At 36.0% G+C, this 23,690-nt stretch overlaps 1 protein-coding gene across 1 annotated transcript in view; it reads right to left on the bottom strand.

Moving 5' to 3' along the window:
* The window catches only part of LOC119828195, a gene marked incomplete at its 3' end in the record, with an annotated part of 143,980 nt that overhangs the window by 49,744 nt on the left and 70,546 nt on the right, over window positions 1–23,690 (bottom strand). Inside the window, exons 7-12 of the mRNA XM_038350296.1 lie at window positions 22,944–23,318; window positions 22,533–22,712; window positions 21,925–22,260; window positions 20,962–21,092; window positions 19,858–20,403; window positions 19,158–19,264 (exon numbers count right to left, since the gene is read on the bottom strand). Coding sequence (XP_038206224.1) covers window positions 19,158–19,264; window positions 19,858–20,403; window positions 20,962–21,092; window positions 21,925–22,260; window positions 22,533–22,712; window positions 22,944–23,318 — 1,675 coding nt within the window. The remainder of the gene's footprint in view (window positions 1–19,157; window positions 19,265–19,857; window positions 20,404–20,961; window positions 21,093–21,924; window positions 22,261–22,532; window positions 22,713–22,943; window positions 23,319–23,690) is intronic.

Raw genomic sequence — 23,690 nt, 5'->3', positions numbered from 1 at the left:
TTTAAAATCCGTTGAAAAGTTTTTAATTTCTAAATGTATAATACTCGCGTGAAACCAAACACAAGAAAATACAATGTAATTCTAGTGAGAAGAATATAACTAAACAAAAGTTAAAAAAAAACACCGAACACACACACACACACACACACACATTCCACAAGTACATAAGCAAGCCTTATCTATTACAGCAAATAGTACCACAAGGATAAAGGGGCAAAGTACGAAACCGGACTAATCGTTACGTAATCAATCAGTCACAAACCGCACAATACTAAGTGACTGTTTAATTAAGATGTATGCACAGCGTGTCACATGCGGCATGCACACGATTTCGAATAGTAAAACAAACAGGTAATTAGAATGTTACGTAAGGAATTAATCTCATTAGATACAAGAGTGCGACGGTGATCTCGCCCCTTGTTGAAGCGTCGGGTTTAATAATAAACAATTAATTGTATTATCGAGCTCCGTTGTTTTATTCATTTAAACGTCTAGAGCTCAGTTCTTATATAAGACGTTTATAAATAATGGTATTTATTTGTTTTCCCACTAATACTAGCTTTCCGCTCGCGGCTTTGCCCGCGTAGTCGCAGGAAAGATAGACCCTGGGTTTTCCTCGCATGTTCCTGTTCCCGTGAGATTTCCGGGATAAAAATGTTTCTAATATCCTATGTCCCTCCCCCAATTTTAAGCCACTTTAATTTTCAGACAAATCGGTTAATTCGTTCTTGAGCTTTCGTTTTTAACATTGAAGTGCTTATTACAATATCAGATTTCTTCTTTAGAATCCTTGATGTCAGTAACCTTTACTACCCTTAAATCAACTAATGTTACTTTGTCATGCAGACACTAAGTATAATGTACTAAAATCACTATCTTAGATTTGAAGACACAAAATGTCCGCATCATGGAATTGGAGGGATGGAGGAAGGGGTCATTCCGAGACAAAAATAAAATATTTTAAAATAACAACTACATATTTTCTGTTACGAATATCCTCGATGAAAATGCTGACCAATGAATATAAATGTTAATGGCTATTGTTGCGTGCGATAAAATGTAGAAAAATATCATCAGAGAATACTTTGTTATGTCGCCATTTAAAAATACGTACGTTAAATTGTATTACTAATTAACTTGTAGCAACATAGTTATACTATAAACGCGGCTTCATCAGGCCGATCAGCACATACGCAAACAAATTATTTTTATTTTGTAACATTGCATTTACATAGGTACTGCGAAGTATTAAAAGATTCTTCCAGAAGAATACCATCGTCACCCATAATGACATATATTGCTAAATTTAATATTATGTATGTATTTATTCGTAATGAAACTTAGTGAAAACACAGAGTCAAATATGTGCATGCTTCCATATGCATATATCATAATACGAAATACAGGTTATATGCGAAATAAAGGAAACCGAGTATTAGCAATTTATATCAAAACCTAGGTGCGACTAGTGTAGTGACTGAGGCCCAAGGTTAGCGATGAATAGCAAACGACCAATAGCCTCAAACAAGAAATCTTAAATTGCTTGTCGTAGCGCAATATACTTCACAGAATTGCAGTACGAGAGACCACCCGTTGGATGGATGAGGTAATCTTCAAGTATAATATATTATATCAGATAATGCATAGATACTTATTGTATAATAACTATGTGTATAATAATTTACGCACATAATAAATGCATGTCGCGATGAAAACATGAATAATGAGCACATGGTCATCCATCATTAAATTAAAAATGATAAATGTATTACGATTTATTAATTTAAATGCGTAGCGTATACTATTTATGATGTAGATGGTAATGTTTAGTTTAATTATGATATTATATTTGTATGAACTGCTCGTTTCGGATCTGCCCGAGTTGTCTGTGATCAAAACGCTCAAAGATAACGTGACTTCCTATTGTCATGAGAATGTTTCAAATCGGTTTAGCATCGCCGCCTTCAACGTCACATACTCACAAATGTAACAATTTAGCATATTTAATTTTTAGTTTTTATAGCATTGAAATGCAAATTTATAAATGAGAAATTTTGAAAGAATAGAAAAAATTTGATCACGAGGCAGGATTCGAACCTGCGTATCTTGCCTAACCGTAGCAACGCCTAGCCTCTCGGCCACCCGTGATCCTGCCACAGTAATCGAATTTCTTCTACTCTTTCGGTTTCATGTGCCCTTAGGCACATGAAACCGAAAGGCAAAAGGCAAAAAGGGCACAAAAAATTTCTAACTTAGCATATATTAAATCATTAATTGTGAAATACGGCATGGTTATGCATCCCGCTATAAATAAAAATAAAATAAAATTCTACGAACATTTAAACGCGAAAGATCGTGATTTAATGTATTTTTATGTTTTACTCCTTCACGCGTAAACCACTGAACGGATGTTGGTAATACTTGGCAGTCGTGTAGCTTACGTATCAGACAACACACGTTAAAGTAATACTTGCTTTTATACGTGGATTCTGTGGGTGATAGGCACTACGGCACAGCTAGTTGATGTTATATAATTTCACTGATAACAAAGTTTTTGTTAACTATATTTTATTTAAAGCAGAGATACAAAAATTCACAGTATACTTTATACATAACAGACTAAATTGCACTATATTTTACTCGTTTATCTTTTTAGCGCATCAAAAAAGAAATCTAAAATAAAATAATGTATAAAATAAACAAACACGGCGCAATTAGTAAGGCGCTAATGAAATAATATCAGTAGAGATAAGATAATAACGGTGCAACAACTCGTACAATTACATACCGACAAGGAACACAAGTATCCTTATAAAATACAATATTTCTCTTATACGGGCATATCTGAAATGGTGAAGTTCAAAGCGGCTCATTTGATGCTATTCTGATTATTTATATTATTTAAGATATCAATCAAAATAAAAATACAAATGCACGGTGCAATCAATCTTCACTCAATCATTTCATTATCAAAGAAATCAATAATTTAGATTAAGTTCATCAAATCGAAAAGAGCACAAACTATATCGAATATCATAGCATAGTTAAAATATTCAATTCATGTTCGATTATAAGCAAGATTACACTACAATATTTACCTAATAAGCAATTAACTCAAAGCATCGCCGACCCGAATAACACCATCATTACGAAGGAAAATGAGCCCCATACAAGGCCCTTTGACCTATTACATTAATTGCTCCATTTATAAAGAGAAAGCTGCTTTCACGCGACGGAAGTGCGCAACACGCGGACAGACAGAGACACGAACTCTTTCATATATCGACTGACCTCTAACAATGGCTCCATGCAAATGCTACACGACCAAATCGCGCTGTAGCAATATATCCAATGATTTAAATGAATGTGGTACCTATTGGAGCTTCATGGATTGTAGAACGTAATTTATTTGATTGATGATTGTGCGCCGGTTGACAAGGCTAGTTTTAAGGCTTGGCTGAGCAAAATACCGAGTCTGAACTCTAGTTTAAGTTAATTCATTTGTGCGTCTATAAATATTTCAATGTAAAATGTATATAATACACCTATTTTTGATAATATATGCCATATAAAGGACCAATTTCACTAACCTACTAACGAAGATTAATGATTAAAATAAGACCAATTTAAGTTTTAATTAGACAGACCTATTTAACACTTTCTTAACATATATTTTCTTATATAAATTGTCATTATAACATAACAGATAAGCTAAACAAAACATATCCCCAATATATGAAAGCTGAGATAATACAGTTAGCATTATTTTAATTGTTATTATGATTAAACGCAACTATTACATTACAATGAATAAATTAAAGACGCGTAAAATTATAACGATCGATATAATTATGCAAACGTTCTCGATACGTTAATTTGAACAAGTGTGCTACGTGCGAGTGACGTTATGCAAACATCCTCCTTTAATAGAGCCTTAACGCGAAGGTTAACGTTCCTACTATATTTTATTATTAACTAGCTGTTCGCCCCGGCTTCACCCGTGGTACATATATAGCCTATGTCACTCAGTGTAATTGCTGCTTTCTAATGGTGAGAGAATTTTCGAAATCGGTCCAGCCGTTCACGTGTGATGACGTGACCAATGATTCATTTTTATATATTATTAATCTTACTTACTTATATCAACAAATTTGCAAAGATGTTTCTGGAAAAAGAAAGTGTGGGAATGAAATACGTCCTCTTTTGGGAAGGTCTATTAATATTCTTAGACGCTAGGCTTCCTAATAGCCGTCTCCTCCTGATTTACCCGTGGCGCATGTATGCCTATGTCACTCGGTAAGGATGCAGCTTTCTAATGGTGAAAGAATTTCCGAAATCGGTCCAATAGTTTTTGTGCGAAACATTTCAAGCAAGCAATCATGCAAAAACATATATGTTCCTTTTTTATAATATTAAATTAGATAAGGATTTTTTGTACTTTACGAGTTTTAACTCATCATCATCATCATCATCATCAGCCCATATATGTTCCCACTGCTGGGACACAGGCCTCCTATGAGGGTTCAGGCCATAATCCACCACGCTGGCCAAGTGCGGGTTGGCAGATGTCACATGTCGTCGAACTTTTGATTCTTGGACATGCCGGTTTCCTTACGATGTTTTCCTTCACCGTTTTAAGCAGTGGTGATGTTATCCACATGTGCAGATAAATTGAAAAATCAATTTATTTCCTGCACGCTCGCCCGGTCTCGAACCCCGACTTATCGATTTTGAAGTCCGAAGTTCTCACCACTGAGCCACCACTGCTCTTTTAACTAGTATTTAAAATTATAATGATCGTTTTTTTTACATTTTCCTCTACGTTCTCAACTACCTGATAGAGCTTCCCCACTATAGATCCATCTGACTATTCTAGCGTTGACAAGTTTTATCGCATCTAGCACACAACATTAGACACGTCAACGTGTACACTTCAGGCGTCATAAAAATCGCCATTAACCCAAATAAACTAAGCATTTACATACACAATCCACGACCAAGAAAACGCACGCAATCTTAACCAACAGCGCGACCGCAACAGATTAAAAACAAACAGATACGTAATCTTAAACCGCAAAGGTCCGAGACTCCAAGTGCAGTTATTTTAAATAGATTGTATGATATTGGTTCTTATTAGAGGTCGGCGGCGGAAGGTCAGGTGGATTGACAATGAATGAATCGTTGGTGACACGCGAATATAATATGGCAAATTAACAAGAGAGGCGTATGCGTGATCGACTACGACATTTAAAGGATCTCGAATATAATTATTGGTAGCTGTTCATTTCGGCCCGCGCTTAAGCTTGCATACTAAAGCCTATATACGAGTATACGTTACTCTTATTAAGATAGCCTATTTGCATTGAATTTGTGTTGCGTCTGTGTGAAACATATTCTTCTTATATCATATAGCACCGTATCTGTTTATACATTACCCTATTTTAGAGTATTCAAATAAGATCAGCAGCAAAATATTTATAAAGAATGAAATTTTTATAAAAGATTTATACGCCTTGTATGCAATATAAATAATATTTATATATATTATTAAGGCACCACATTCACTGAGTAACTACATTAGATTCTAAAAAGAAAGTGTAGAAATAAAAAAGACCGATGCTTAGTTTTATGTCTTCTGAATTTTATTTATATGGTTCACTTGATGGAAAGTGATTACAACAGCCCATGCTTATTTGTAGAGGTAAAAAGCCTCTGCTGGATTGGCAGCTTTTAAAGTGAAAAGGATAAAGACAGAATTGGTGACGAAAACACAAGCAAGGATTGGCAAGGGTAAGGAAAAGCGTGCGGTCCTAAAGCAGACGCAGCATTTTATTATTTACTTTTACTCTCAAACCTCCATTCTCAACCAATCTCATTCGGATACTTCTCAATGACATATAGAACTAGCCCGGAGCGCTCCCCGCTCGCCTAGTTTATATAAAAGCCATAACGTTTAACGAACCGACTAAAACACACACGAGATAATCTCGCATCGTGACTGCTATCCACAAAGCACACTATACATTTACGTACGCTAATTTTCGCAGTGCGTGTTCAGAGCTGCATGGATGCTGCTATCGGAGGCGGCTGGGTGCGCGCGCAGTGAATTATGGGCGTGGCCGTGTAATGGGTTATTTTCCTTATCTCGGAGCACTGCTCTATTAATGTCGATATTCTTCTATTGAGCCACATTTTCAGATAATTGTATGGAATAGTTTCAGCTATGATATAGTAATATTATCTTTTGCCCCCATTTCGTAAACATTTAACGAATATTATATTATTATATTATTTCCAATTCATTATTAATGTTTTATCAAAAAAAAAAAATTGTCGTCAAGTGTTGTTACCTCAGAAAGCACGTTCATAACACCTACTATGTTTACGTCAAGAGATGATAAAAATGTATTGTATATACATTTAATCATTCACTGTAACAGTCAAGTCTGAGATTTATTTTCCTTCGAGTATACCGAAAAAAAAATCCATGTCATCAAAGGGTGAACTCTCACATAAACGTACTACATTAAGAACGGAAGTCGCTAGCCGAAAATAGACAACGACATAGCAACTATCAATTAACGGTCCCAAAATACACCCCTGAAGGTACCAAGTTGCATACAAAGAGACGAATATAAACGCGGCCTCTCCCTATCTTTGTTTCCAATAGTTAAGACTTATTCCACTTGACGTTAATGATGTAAGACATGTGTATTGTGGAGTCTTTAATAGAATGGATATTTTTAACTATTGCGTCGGTAATAATCTTATTTGAAGTTGTAAGTTAGTTATTAAATTATTCAACACGAATGTAAATCATGACTATTTCAAAGGGTTTTTTTTTCGCTCGGGTAGGTATTTGTTTCTATGTTTTTATATGTGTTTTTAATGGAATAAGTGATAATCAATATAATAATTATATCATAGTCTGCTATTACTGCGATAAAATTTTATTTATTGATTATTCTCTTTTTAAGGGCCTTCAATAAAAACACAAATTGCTAGAATCCTTACACAAATAATACAAAATTAAGCAAATTTATATTACATTGTGTTCAAAGTCAGGTCTACAATGATGTCATACTCAAAATAAATAGAAAGGCGGTGTGTCAAGGTCACGCATAATAAATGCAATGAGTAAAAACAACGAACCTTCTATGGCTTATGATTTTAACCAACTAACCTTGAATTTATTAATTCTCAACAGCGTATCACATCAAAAATCACGACTCGTATAAAAAATAGAACATGTAAAATTTCTTGTACATATATATTTTTTGCAGACGGAATATCTTTCCGGCGGTCATACCTACTTAATTCGGTATCTCGTCAATTTTCTAAATTATTAGGTAATTCAGGTCATGATACATTTGCAATGTATGAAATACGGACAAGCAGAGAGCATTACGTGGTGCGCTATGCTAATGTGCGACTGGAGTCGAAAAGCGTGTCGTATAAAAGCAAAATAAATATACATCGTCACGCTTAGAAGCGCATGATCCTGAAAGGGATAGTTGATATCACAGGAAATAGTCATTTACGAAAAATGAATAGAAAAACGAGACAAAGATAATGCTCGATATACATAAAATGTCAAAAAGATCTTATTGTAGAGCTAAATTAATTCAAAGATCAAATCAAATAACATTTAAATGACACAGAGAAGTCGAGGGGATTCCATTTTGAATTTGTTTTCATCCGATACGATATCTTACCATAAATTTTCCTGAAATGTATATATAGTACGAAGCTGCTACAAACCAACGAAGCTACGAAGCTTAATTGGTATTAATTAAAATAGCTTTCATATAAGAATCGAAGAAACTTATCATTCCAATCCAATTAAAAATATAGAAAACCATATTATACTGAATCAAGATGGTAGAAGGAAACAACTTTCCACGTACATAGCTATCGCTAGGAAATGCACTTTCTTACGCACCATACCGAGTCTGCTTCCCGGAATACCAAGGAAGGTGAAATTCAAAATGCAAATTTGCTGAGATCTGACCGCATTTCGCGAACAAAATGTATGTTTTGAATAAAAACTCGCACGTAAAACACAGCATAAACTCTTAAACACGAGGCTAGTGGTACGATACGATAACAGTTTCTTATCAATAGTGAAAGTCCTTGCTTGTTTAACGAAAATAGTCGCGTGCTTAGTGAGACAAGTAGATACTTATATTAATTTGTCAGTTGCTCTCTCCGATTTATCAATTTTAATTATATGTGCCACTTAATTGTATTTACTCTTGCGAAATACACATTAATCTCAGTTCATAATAACATTTTACGTTAAATATTTATTTGTACAGATAGATAGATATAGATAAAATAAAGTGTTTAACATTTTACATAGAATAATATAAAGCTAGTATATTATTCACAATGTAATTTCACCTCAACACAGAACATTTTAAAACTGCAACTATTAATTATGGTCCTTTGAATTAACGATTCATGAGCAGACAAACAGTAAAAATATTGTATACAGTAATTATGTCTAAAAATCGATAGCATTGTTAATTTTAACTTCAATTCGAAGACGTCAATATGTAATATCGAAGTTAGACGACCGGCGTGCTCAGACTAGAGGGTTACACCCCTCGAGCGCAGACGGCCAGGGTTGGGAAACAGGAGCGACGCTTCTTTCGCACATAAACAATATCGAGTTCGATAATTTACGCTGCATCTACCTCTCAACAATTCAGTATACAAACATGCAACCGGTCCGATTATTACATGCTAACAACAATTCCAAGTTGAAGATACCACACTTTGACGGAATGGGTAAACAGACCGCATTGTATAATATTTGTAAATACTCACCGGTGAAACGGCTATGACGAGCAAACACGAAAAATCCGGACGATAACAACAATCAATAGAATCCATCCATAATCACTCACACATCACTTAATTTACGAATAAATCTATATACAAATTTGACTATTTATAACAGTGTAACATATTGCACCTAAATATTGCTAGAGATCGCGTCCCGTCCGCCCGTAGGACGCTATTCACATTACTCTATCTCAAATCGAGCCGAGATCGTGTGTTGAACGTCAATGTGTATTTTAATTTTTATTATTATTATTATTTGTATCGTGTTTTCGATCAGCTGTGTGCTAACGACCGGTGGGCTGTACGGACGGGCGCGTATGCCGCGCGCGACTGACTATACGTTTTACCCACAGCTAAGTTTCGTCCCAGCGTCGGAGGCGCGGCCCGTTACCTACGCTTACTACTCTGCACTACACGTAAACAAACAACGAGTGCTCTCAGTTTGGTTTACACTCGAAAATGCATTCGGGTAAGGTGTGGATGCGTTTTTCGGTGAACAAGAAAGTACACTTAAGAAACGAACGCTCGAAAGCTCTTTATAGTTGATCAATATCATTATTTGACTTTATACATTTAAATTTCTAACTTCCAAAACTAAATTGCCGCCACGCTTATCATTGTTATTCAATTAAGGCAATCTGTACATCAGTAATAGAGATAAGGAAAGAAATTAACACAACATCGATTACAACGAACGTCACTTTAAAAGTGGATACATAATAACATGCACCGATATAGAGCAGATGGCATAAAAATTAGAAAGCAAACCGAAATAAATCAGCGGTAGTTATCTTCCTGCTCGCCGGTGACTCGGTTATTGTTACTATAATATAACAACACTATTGTGCAAGTACAGCATCTGCCAGGCGTTCCATTCAAACGGTGACCTTTGCGATTCCGTTGTGTGCACGAACACGTGCGATTCAAACATCTTGACAACAAAATAGCGTTGGTTGCTTTAGACTTACTGGTACTTTTAATAAATTTGTAGTCATTGCATATATCCACATATAAGATCGTTCTAGCAATGTTCCAAGAAACAACTTCTGAATGTAGAAAACTGGTTTCGAAGATTGAACATTAAAACATTAGAACAAGCGGGTTAGGTACGACAAACTCCGAAGTACATTAAGAGAGGATACCAAAAATAGAGACAAAAGCGGTCGTCCAATTATGGAACGTGGGAAATATATAAAAGTTAGACAAATAAAGAGCCAAACTCAAAAAGCGGGAGAATCGTGACGCTGGGGTTTTTTATTGATTATCAAATCAATCGAAGGTCAACACGAGAGACGCCGCGGTCGACGTCTCTTAAACTATCCGGTTTTCAAACTTGTACATTTTACATAATATCCAGTGACAAAAGTTGTAACGCATCCTACAATACCTATTTCCCACATTCTTAAAATTTATGTGCTTTACCAGGTGTGACATAGCCTTTTTAAGGTTATTTTTAATTCAGTTCTAGTAATTGGTCCCGGCTCCGCCCGGTTTAGACCGGCTTTAAAAATAAAATATAACCCAAGTCACTTAAGAATAATGTAGTTTTCAAATGGTGAAAGAACTTTTGAAATCGGTCGAGTCTTGTATGTGTAAAAATATTAGATACATATAAAAACACAAATGGTAATTTTTAATAGAAGTTTTAATAAAATAAATAATTATTCAGAAAAGATACAAAGCAAAACAAGGTTAATTTTGTACTGTTTCAGTAGTCGTTCCTTTCGGGACATTTGTTTATTAAAGTCTGAACTAGGGATAGAACCCAGAGTCTTACATCGCTAAAGAATTAACCGCAATATCAATAGTGCGAGCATCCAAATAAACAGCACTCAATGTATTGGCACACACAGCGAATCCTACATCGCCACAAAACCACTAAACGCAACCAAAATACCGACACGCTTCTAGAGCAATCGTACGCAATAAATCAGCTCAAATTCATAACAGATAACGTTAAATACGCGCAGGAATCAAAGTCGGGCACAGATTGCGTTTCGAGCGGATCCATCAGTGACCATTATCTCACACACATTAACCCACATCCGAGTCGGCATTACGTACTCGGAACATGAGCAAGCAGTGCACCGTGCACTAATGCAATCTGTTGAAACCGAGAGTTATAAAATCTCTAACACGCGCGTCGCTTATGGTTCTGCCGCGCCGGTTCTAATGAGGCGCTTTTATTTATAGGTCATATCGTATTGTATAACGTTTCGTATTGGTGATCGGAACGGTTTAGGGATGCTGTGGCAATTGAATGAAATAGATTTATCGACTGATAGTATTCAATTCATAATTCATAAATATTAATTCGTTCACATAGGTACATATATAGGTACACTAGAAGTGTTATGTTAAAATTGGAATATCTGTTAGCTGATCGTTTTAGAATTTTTAGTTTTATGCTTCTTTTAAAGAACACAAACATATAACTAATTATAACACTGAATTCGTGAGATGCAGAATAAAATAATTGTGTATAAGTTAGTAACCATTTACTGTATACCTACTTATTAAATATATTGTTCTTTCGCACCAACTCTCATTGCTATTCAGACAAAACACATTTACACATACCGCTAAGGTGCACCTGCGACAATCCACAAACTTAGCTAATAAAATTATAGTCTAGACTCGGTCTAGACGCAATAGCCAGCGACTAGGTAATGTTTATGAACCCAAAGCTAAAATCGATCGGTCAACAAAGTGGTTGACTTTAATTTTCACGGATTTTTCTCACAAATGGATTAAAATTCAGAAAAATAGGATTTATTTTAAACATTATAACAGACAGTACAAGCGAGTGTCTAGACGACTTTGGTGTGCAATAAATCACACGAGTCGAGAGTTCAAACAAAATATATTTCATATTTTTTATACGAAGCGTATTGCAACAATTGAGTTGATGATAAGATAACAAAAGTTTAAATGATAGTTCTTCATCTTACATACAAATGTCAATTAAGTGAACTGTTAAACAAAATTAATACTTTCAAAATTTACTGTTACATATAAAAGCGAAAACAAATTTTAGCTTTTTTTGTATGTGGTAGTCGAGCACGCTTCGGCACGAATTGGGTCAGCTCGCACCGGGGAAGTACCACACCCCCACAGAAGATCGGCGTGAAATAGCATTCTGCTGTGTTTCGTTCGGTGAGTGGGGGAGCCGGAGGCCCATATCCTTTTCCTTACCCTTCCCAGTCCTTTCCTTTATTCCTATCGCCAATCCTTTCTTAATCCCTTCCCAAAAAAAAAAGTCGGCAATCCATTTGTAGAGGCGTAAGGTCTGCAATGGACCTTATGCCTCTCCAAATGTTCATGGGCGGTGGTAGCGCTTACCAACAGGCGTCCCACCAGCTCCATTGCCGATGGTAACATTAAAAAAAAAAAAAAAAAAAAAAAAAAAAAAAAAAAAAAAAAAGCTTTGTGTTTCCTCATACCAACCTATCGTTCAAACAAAAAACCACATTGGTACATTGCATAGAATAAAATGACGTAAATCACTTGACAATCACTAGTGTCGCCTATGTACAAGCAACCAACAACTTCCTACACACGTATACGGTCATATCGGAACCGAACGAAAGCGCACGGCGCCGCGTCACCTTGCTCGATTGTCACTACGAAAGGCGTGAGATGTGTCTCCGAAGCTTAGACACAAACGTATGAATATACGGAAGTCGAACTATTCAAGTACTAGCTTATGAATATGTAAGTACCGGTTGGTTTAGCGAAAGAAAAGGGCAAATTCTCCTTTGAATGTAAACCTTATAAACAAAAGATAACCATAAAGAGTTAGTCGATGATATTAGTAAGTATCAATTAAAATTTTTGAGTAGTTTTCTGACCCCGGATTCACCTGCATAGTCAACGACAAAGGTATGTCCTTACCCTTTACAAGGATCAAAATCATTATTACAAATATTTTCGTTTTTGTAATAATAGTAGGGATTTTACAGGACCGAATATTACCTTCCTTCAATAGTAGTAGTCATTTTTTACTTGACAGTAGCAAATGCTCTGGAGTTTCTATTTCTATGTACATTTAAATACTGAATATTCGATTTCCATACGACTTACTCATACATTCAGAAGTAATAAATCTCCGCTCAACGTTTTCTTATCAAGCGCTATTACTGTATCTACAAGTGTAACGGTTCGATACGTTAATTCGCTATTAAGCTAACAACTCATATCACTTTTTAACATATAGATAAACGTAAATATTATGATAACATTACACTTGTAATAACGTCTACTCTATTGAGTCGATACGTAACCGCCATGCTAAATCTTAATATATATAAACTAGCTTTAGCCCGTGGCTTCGCACTCATTAATTCGGAGTAGTTTAATATATATTATTATACATATAACCCTTCCAAAAATCCCATCAAAATACGTTGTGTAGTTTATAAGGTTTTAGCATACATAGGGACATAGGGACAAAGAAAGCGACTTTGTTTTATACTAAGTAGTGATTACGTAACATATTTTATGTCCACGATGGACTCCCTAAACTACTCAACAAATTTTAATCAAATTTGCACACCATATACAGTTTGATCCAACTTCAAAGATAGGATAGTTTATATTATTTCAATTACGATAAATGACTACCCGGGCGAGGCTAGTTGTTTCTAAAATAGATTTTCACAAACATTACAATATCATAGCTTCAAATTTGTAGAAGATTACGTTTCTCTATATATCACAAGAAACATACGGCTAGTAATTGAAATAATGTTCTCCCACTTTCCTTCTTACGTTCGATCGTGTAGTACACATTTGCAAGGTCGTCGCATCGGAAACACAAGCGCTAATCAAGAGAGTAATTTGTCCAATCTCGCCACTTCTGTCTTATAATAGCTTCCCACTCGATTACGCTTCCCGTCTGACCTTTATTTTTTCAATAATTTAGTCCTAGAGTCGACGTCTTATATGATTATGTACATATTACAAAAATATTTGTCTTACATCCTTGAAAAAGGAATCACGGAAGCGTTCGAAAAAAAATTAAAAATTAAGATCATCAGTGAGAAAACTTCTTCAGGAACTGACTTTGCCAACAGTGCTTTAACAAAATATTTACTTATTGACTAATTATTAACGTATATTAATAACTAGCAGTCCAACCCGGTTTCACGCGCCGAACCTATATACTACTCAGTGATGACGTAACATGTACAAAACCATGCATACGCGACATTATTGTCTGTGCAACCTATGAGAAAGGTCTAGTTGTTATAACTCCTCGTTAGAAACACGGAAGTAGACATTTTGTAATTCAATATAGCCACTGTGCTGTAGGTCGATGCGTTTACCATGACGACGAGAGTCTATAGGCAAATCATTGTAACGGAGTTCTCTCGGGCGTAAAAACTATTGATGCCGTTATTTGGCGCGTTAAATTTGCTACCGACACAATAAAACAATACACCATCGCATTATATCGGATAAAAGTTTGTAAAAGCAGAACAAACTTATTTTCCTTTTTAATCAACAACATAAATAAAAACCAGTTGTTGTTCGTGTGTCGCGTTATAATTCGAGAAAGACTGGGCCGATTTGGCTGGTTTTGGTTTTGAAATGTTTGTCCAAGTTCAGGGAATGTGAAAATGATGAAAACGTAAACAATATATAACGGAAAATATTTATCAAACATATATGTTGATGATTCGAAGTTCGATAGGTCATCTAGTACGCAATGTATATTTAATGTTACCTCTTTAAATTTTAGTTTGGGGTGTCCCAATAGGGTCATAAAACCGAAAGAATAGAAGAAATTCGATTGCTAAGACAGGATCACGAGTGGCCGAAAGGTCAGACGTTGCCATGGCACTGCGAATAACGCAGAATCGAAAAGAACTTTTCCTATTTAAAAAGATCTTATTACTACCATTATATAATTACGCCTTTTTTCAAACTTCACTCGTGCTCACTAAAAGATACTCGTACGCGTGTCACGCTCTTAGACTACGCATATTTTTATCCCGTGGTCATTGAACCGATCAATTTGTGTAGTGGTAATCGTCACATCGGAATATTTCAAATCTAGTAGGCGGATTATAATTAACAATATTCAACAGATGTTGTGAAGGTCACTTAAGTTTAAAAATGTAGTGCCATTTTCTAATCTTATTATATTAATTGATGTCATTTATGTTATTGAGAGAATTAAAACAAGTAAAAACTGGGTATTTCGTGTCTTATATGTAGAAAAAAAAACACGTTTCACAAGTTCAAACTGATAGTAAGTCCGTCCTTGGCCTTAGTCTCGCATATATTATACAACCTACAAACAATCAACAAATGAGTCCAAATGACATTTAAACAAAAGCATAATATAATATATTATATGTAAATTATCTATTTACCAGGACTTCTTTTAGAACCACTTTAAACGTTGCAGAAGTATAACCAAACCCGGCGTTTCCATTATTCTCAAATGAATCAACAATCAAGATTGAAAAGACAATATATTTAGAAATTAAAAACTTTTTAACGGATTTTAAACGCGATTTATTCATTATATTACTAACCCGACGTTTCGAACACTTTACAGCGAGCGTGGTCACGGGGTGTCAGTCTCCCCGTGACCACATATATAATTTCTAAATGTATAACACTTGCGTAAAATCAAACATAAGCAAATACTAAGACAATATATGTATATCGACTTACATATGATAGTTTTACACATGAAAGGGTTCAATTGCACCGTATTCGATGCGAAATGACGAGCGATGATCGCGTCACACAACGACGGTACGAAAAACGGTTGCGCGATATTTCAATAACCGCAAAGCTGGGTTTGTGGGCCACGCCGCGTGCTCGCGTATTGTGTAACACGTACATAATTTGTGGAATTAATTGCGTGCGCGCCACCAACACCGGTAGTTTTTTTTACTAGATTACGATTCTGTGACATGACTAATTGACAGTGCAACCGATTTTCACATTGGAATGTTTAAAACTATTCGAGGTGATGAGTGTTGAAATCGTTAGATTTTGGATTTATCACATAACCAATTTACACTGTACATTAAAGTGTATAATTTAAATAATTTCGTAATGATGTATGTAGTCAATTAATAGGTTTTATTTGCTAAGAGTTCGCTAACCTTTGGGCTCTTCAAACCGTTAACTCTGGAATTGCATGCACTTGTGTAAAATTCTCGTGCGTAATAACCAGACCCTAAAATTACTTATTTTCAACCGGAAAATTATGTAATGAAATTTACCAGTATACCAGTAAAACTGGTTTGCGAACAGAACAAATTTAGCATATTTATGTTATTATAATATGCATACCTACAGGCAACAAAAACTTTACAATTTTGTGCCAAATATCGAATGTTATTTAATCTGTGAAATAATATTTTGAACCTATGTAAATAAGTTTATATATATGATTGATATTGCTCGTGATTTGTTTTAGAATAATCAAATAAGAGGCATATAAACTAAAAGCTTAACAAATTTTTGTTTACTAACAATCGCCAAGAATAATTTTTCATCCATTATGAATCCAATTCACAAAACTACCGTAACTCGATAAGGCCAACTACAGCGGCCACTAACTAAACCGGTTCTCATTTCTCTACATTGATTCTTATACTACGATACTGCATCGTCCAAATAAATGTAGTCCAAACAAACAACGCAATGTATCACGATCACGAGTTAGCCTCACAGTGACAGTCCACAGAAGGCTGTGAATCATAACGTACGACGGTAATCCCCCGTCCGATGGAGAAAGCTCATTTCCTACCAATTTATTATATTACGATTGCATCCACACTTCAAGAACAGGTTTACAGTTCCTGCACTGTATGATTGGACAGAATTGTTTTTATTTAATGGCGAAACTAAATATATAACGAAGTTTATTTAGAAAGTATTTTACTAACGTTGCGGCTAATGATAAGAGGTTATCTATTATGCCGTATTTTGATTATAAGGTTCTTCCAGCCGTTATGTCCAATTATGTAATTTTTTTTCCAGATTAGGTGAGAATACTAAGAAAATCATACACAGCATGAGTTTCTGTCCTATCTATCATAATTGTTGGATTTAATAACGAGAGCCTGAATATCAAAAACGAAATTACCTACATAACACTAAATATATAGGCACTTTCTCAATGCTACAAAGCCAATAACTCCTAACGTATCATAAACCCAAAGCATTCAAAAACCAGTACGAAATCAAACAACATGAACATTGTATGCAAATCACGGCTGTAACATTTCAAAACATTACCGATTTGTCAGCTTTCGCCGAGTCACAGACGTCCGATATCTAAATCAGGCGAGCGTTAACGGTTGCGACACCGAATCGCAGTGGAAATGACTGAAATCATATTTTTCACAAATTGGAACCGTGAAGCGTTACGGCACCGCTTTAACGTCGCGTTCTCGTGTTGTGTTACTGCGGTTTCGATAAATTGTGTCTATGACATACAAACGGAAAATATGCAGTATGTATCGTAACTATGTAATTCTAGGAACAACTAAGTTCCGTCGAACCGCACTGAATGCGGAACGACGGAACTCAGTGGCGTTTAGTCGGTAGTCCGATACAACCCAGGGCCCTTACCCGAGGACATGGCGTATGCGCAATAGTATTATCCACGTGGAAAACTGTATGGATGTTGTTTAGTTTAGTAGATTGTTTGATTAGTAAGTTACTGGAATATCGGTCATTTACAAGGCGTTTGAATAAATCGAGTTAAAAAAGGCAGACAAAATAAATTTAATTGAGACATGTACATATTCTAAAGTATCCATCAATTTTACGCTCACGCGTTAACTTAGCACCAACGAAATCAAATTGGTTTCTTAAGTCACTATCATTCACTAGAAATCATTATGGCAATAATTTTAGCAATTATACATGGCGTGAAACGGAAAACCAAAAGTGTGAAATTACATTTAATGAGTCGGTCGTAATAACAAATTTCACGCGACGCACCACCGCAAATCTATTTGGTGATAAAGGTAAAAAATCAATAAACTCCTTTTTTCATTATACATCAGAAAAGAACAAACGGTCAAGTGCGAGTGGAACTCGTGATAAACTAATATAACGGGTTCCGTAATAAACTAAAGAATAACAGAAAAACAATTCGTCCATCGCGCCAACCGTTGCTCAACCTCGATTTTTTACTTGAAAATTTCAATTGTCTTATTTTTCATGGGTCATCATCATCATCATCATCATCATCATCATCATCATCATTATCAGCCTTTTGATGTCCACTTTTGGACATAGGCGTCTCCTATAGCACTGAGCCACTGAGCCCGGTCCGGTCGTTGGCTCTTTGTCGCCAATATGTATCCCTATCCCTAATATGCAATGTCTTACTCGCAACGCCGTAACTCTGTGAAATATTGTCACATTCGTATATTCCAATCCACACCGCACACGACATAGTGAACTAAGTCATATAATATCGTCGATTGCACCATCTCAAGATTCACATTATATCATCGTATTTATTTCATTGGACAATGAGGTAACACAACCTTGTACTATATATAGCTAATTGCCGAGAAACCTCTCGCTATTATTGTAATCATTTCTCAACTCGTTACTTAACGTCATATTAGTAATTTTCAAAAAACATTTCAATTCGATTGCAAATAATTCCGCGCAATAATGATCTACTCTAATTATGTATTATATGTGTCGACATCGCTTTAGTATGCTTGAAATATCTCATCTGTATTTGTTACTGGCTTGCCGCCGTGGAGTCGTCCGTGGTACATATATCCTACTGCGTTTATGAAATACGTACAACTCCAACGGTAAATATATATTTGAAATCGGTTCAGTAGATCCAGAGATTGTCACAAACTCACAAATTCGCACAAAATCTTTAGCACTTCGTCATATTTATTCATTGTAATGAAAATTATAGAATAATGAAATTCGTAAATATAAATAAAATATACATATACTGAATCGTATTTTACCCGATTGCACCAGACGCAGGATAAAGTTACAGAGTTTTACGAATTCATCCAATAGAAAAAAATGCACCATGAGTAATTTTTATGTAATCGGCGTATTAAAAACTAAAAGTTCGTGAGTATAGCACACCATCGGCGGAACACCCTGTATATTAATTTGTTGTCTTTTTTCCTCCATGTGTTCTGATATATTATGTATAATAAAAAAAAAAAATCGTTTAAAAACACATCCTAAATATCCCCATTAAACTGTAGATAACAACAACTATACACAAACAGTGAAGTCTACCCTCATTACACTTTAAGCCTACAGTGTGTATGGCGTACCTGTGGCGCCCCCTGGCGGTGATGTGGCGCACCTCGCGGCCGCCGCTGCTCTCGCCGTCGCTGCCCGACGCGCCCTCCATCGCGTGCGCCGACACCGACTTGCTCATCTGATCGAAATAAACATTCGTTGAAAACTTTTTGAAAAAAAAAATAAAGCAGATATACAATATTCGCCTGTTGTGGCTTTGGTTAATCCGGGGTAACAAAAAATTGCCCATATTACTAACTAGAAGTTTTCTTGCGATAAAATGAATTTTTAAATCGGCCCAGTAGTTCAAGTATTGTATATTGTATTAACAAATAAAAAATATACAATAGTATAGAAAATGTTTTATCAGTCTTCATGAACCTACAGCAACTTTTAAAAAATCATCCATATATGAATACATATTAATTAATTTATTGATATTATTATGCGTTATCATTATGCGTGCGTATTGATAGTTGCGTGTATAAAACGCTCTACAACATCCATAATTTTTTTTACTTTTGTTTTAGAATATAGATTTATATGAGACTTAATCAATGTTACAAGTCGTCATTCATTGATTTGTTTGTATAAGTGGTGTTTGATAAAGCAAAATACAACATACACAAACTAAAATAATAAAAACAACTACAAATAGCAATAGGCCCAGAGCCTCTCAACAAAATTGAAATAAAGAATTATTTTATTTATAAAAGATAAAATGAAACATACCGGCGCAATATACTTCCTGACCGCAGCGGCCAATTCGTCCACATTCTTCTCCTTCTTATCGTCCAACCCGAAAAACTTGTTCTTGGCCGCCTGGTTGAGCGCCGAGATCTTCAACGCCGGCGGTTTCTCCTCCAGCGACGGCGCCTTTTCCATCGGCCGCCGCAATTTAGCCAACTGTATTGGCTCATCCAGCTTCTTCACGAACTTCTTATATTTGTCATCATCCGGTTTCGCCTCGGACGGCTTGCGGCCGAGCTTGCCCAGCACGGGTGCTTTGACGTTCGCGTTTTTCGCTTGATTCAACCGCTCCTTCAGTTCATCGGCGCCTGGTATCTGAATCTTTCTCTGGTCCTGATATTTGGTGAGATCGGATTCGGTTCTGGACGATCGGAGCTTGTTGTTCTTCCGTTGGAATCGCTTGGGCTTAGGGCCCGGGATCTCGTCGGAGCTGTCTGATGAGGAGCAGCTTTTCTCTGATGATGAGACGCTCGAGGCTGACGCCGTCTCGTCGTCCGATGAACTGTCTATGCCCTCGTCTTTAAGGCCCTGAAGAGAAAATTTTGTGTCAATTAATATTGATTATTCATCTATCACAATTATTAATACATAATTAGTATTCTAGTGAATTTATATATTAATTTATATGTATTAAGTGTTTATAAAATATCATCAGATCCAATGAATGTGCATCATTTTTTATTTCACTTAAAAAGTAATCTTTAATAAAATAAAGCCTCAAGCAAGATTAAATCCTATCACTGAATATTTAATTCATGTAAATATTATATAACAGTCACACTTACAAAATATGAAAACACAATTACAGTTTAAATAAATGTACCTACAAGTTTACTTCATCATAATATATCATAAATTGTGGTAAATATATAAATATATAGCCTATAGCCTTCCTCGATTTTAGAGAATTTTTCAAATAGGACCATTAGTTCCTGAGATTAGTGCGTTCAAACAAACAAACAACAGCTTTATAATATAAGTGTATATTAATCATCATAAATTAACCATAAAGTTTAATCTAATTAAGGCAAACAAAGCCGTAATAGGTAATAGAAGTTAAAAAATGTAACTATGTATATTAATTACCTCAGAGCTCTCTCCCTTGGCCAATGTTTTGGGCTTGGAAGGCACCACCGTGGAGCCAGACTTCAGTATCCCTCGCACCTCCGGAGTGATCATGCGCTGCGCCCGTTCCGATGGCGAATCGTCATCGAGGTCTGCCCATTAGTTATATATTAATTACATGTTTGATTATTTATTGGTTATATATAATAAATATATAAAGTAAAAATACACATTAGTTTTAAATGTCGATCAAATTATAACCTGAAATTAATATAACTATAGAAGAAAAGTGCGTCTCATTTTGAATATAAAACAATATAGAAAAATCCACATATATTACTTTGGAAACAAAATATCTTCTGATTAATAATACCATTAGCTCTAGTTTTGGTATTTGTTTTCCTTAATAAATGTAAAAAATAAATTCCATTTTTTTAAAATGCAAGCACCACTAAGTGTACGTGGTATAACGTTATATGTATAACATAGCGATATTAATACCTGCAAAACCAACAACAAAACGTATTTACACTGCTCCGGTCAACTCATATAGCAAATATTTACAACAATGTACCCAAGTATTAGTATCTAACACGCAATAGCTTTAATAGTTAAAAGAATACTGCATGAGTAATGAATCGAGCGAACCCATGACTCCATAGCGCTTAAAATAAATATTACTCAAGAGATTTAGATTAAATTGGTTATTGAATACGTATCTATACATTGCATCACTCAAACGCGGTGAAGAAATACAACATGGCATGCGTTAGTTCATAAACTTCCTATGTTATTCACACATCAAACAACGAGAGAATCGTCAACAACATTAGAGCAAAGATTCGATTAATCCGTGTTAGTAAACGTGCACATGCTCCGACGGACCGCCTACTTACCTCGCCGGTTAATCGGCATTAGTGAACCCAGGAAGCGAAACGGCAAGCGAATATCGAAAAACCAAACTCAAAATGGACAAAATCAGACCTAAACTTCTAAACTTCGCGTTCTGCTTCATGAGATATTCTAACGAGGTGTTCTTAGCGCTCGCGGAACGGAACAACTCCATCTTCAGTTGGAAGTCGGGGTTTCTGGGCACGTCCTCGTGCGTCAAGGACTTCGTGAGCCTTTCGTTTTGCTCCATCGCCTCTTGCACTTGGCTGGCGAGGACCGGCATCGTGCGCAGTCTCGAAGCTCTGGGCACTCTCTCCTCCCTCGGCCGCGGGAGGCCGGCCACGGGAGGCTTATGGGTCAACTTCGAGTTGAACATCTTCATTTTCTCCATGAGGGACATTTTCGCCGGATCGTCATCGTCTAACTTAGCTGCCACCGGTGAGATTGTGCGTATATACATAACATTGTGCAGTGTAAGAGCCCGGGACATACACATAGTAGAGTCGACGACATGCAAAAAAGAAACAAAAGCCGACAATCAAAGACGGGAAGCCGATTTCGTCGGTACAAAATGCAATTTACATGCCTTCAATTCTTTCTTACGGTACTATGCGAACTGAAAATATTCACTGTGAGATAAATGTATTAAGTATTCAAATGAAACACGGATAAAAATAAAAAGCTTAAAACTAGATTATTACCATCTTCATCTCTGTCTAACACGTTGGCTGTGCTCTTAGACTGAGAAAGAGAGAAGCCTTCCTTAGGAGCTATCTTAGTCGGCGATTGCAGTTCGATACTTTGTGTTTTGAACCGCTCTATAACTGGTGGGCCATCTTTTATCTTGGACCGACTGTGCCGAAGTAGCGGCTTAGGCGTACCTGTAATTGTTGAAAAATAGATTTTAAATACAATGCCTTTATTTTATTTCAACATGTTTATGTGACAAAAATGAAACATATTATAATCCACCTGAGACGCATTTAGAACAATTTTATTTCAATAACACATAAAAACATCTCAGTTCGTATAAGTTCAAAATTTCGAGGTTTACAAATACTAGAAGGACGCAATAAGCAGACTGCTAATTTCGTCTAAGCAATGACTAATACCTTTGGCTTGTTGTTGCAACTGTTGCCACATGCTAGCACGCGCCACAACGCTGTTGCTCTTAACGAGACCAAGGGCAAAACCTGAATGATTGTCTTCATCATCATCGCTCCTTTGCTCTTGCGGGCTGCGTAAAGCTTCGTTCTCAGTGGATTTCCGCTCGCGATTCATGGTGATTAGACCGTGCTCTATTGACGACGGAGACCACTCCTGACTGCTGTTCGCCGCGTGGTTTTCCCTTATCTCCTGGCTTTCTATCAGCCCCAACTCTTCACCTGTAACGTTAATTAGCGGGGATAAATACAAGGCAAATCCATTATCATACACAACAAGGTTTTCGATCGCTACACATGCGAGAACTGACTTTAAATAAAAGCCTAACAGCATTGACAATTTGTAAATAAGTTACAATATCAATGACATTATCAACGCCGGCAAAAAATTAAGAGTGACAATGAACACGACCTAACATTGACCCAAATAAAATAACTGAAAGACATCGGCAAGGCTGAACGAATATTATTTTCCAAACTGTCCTAATATGATTGCGGCGCATACAAATCTAAATATACCAAACACAACATAAACAAACATCAAGCTAATGCAAGTTGGCCGCCTTGATCGCTTCCACATGTTTATTACACCGTAACAGTTACATTTCAGTGTGTGCTAAATAAGTCGGCAATCGTTTTCAATACACGAAATAAGGAGACGACAAATTTATTTTGAACATGTGTTGTTTTTACAGT

Source organism: Zerene cesonia, chromosome 7, assembly GCF_012273895.1.
Source record: "Zerene cesonia ecotype Mississippi chromosome 7, Zerene_cesonia_1.1, whole genome shotgun sequence".
Lineage (NCBI taxonomy): Eukaryota > Metazoa > Arthropoda > Insecta > Lepidoptera > Pieridae > Zerene > Zerene cesonia.
Note: the sequence above shows the minus strand (reverse complement) of the source record. Positions and strands in the feature narration are given on the sequence as shown.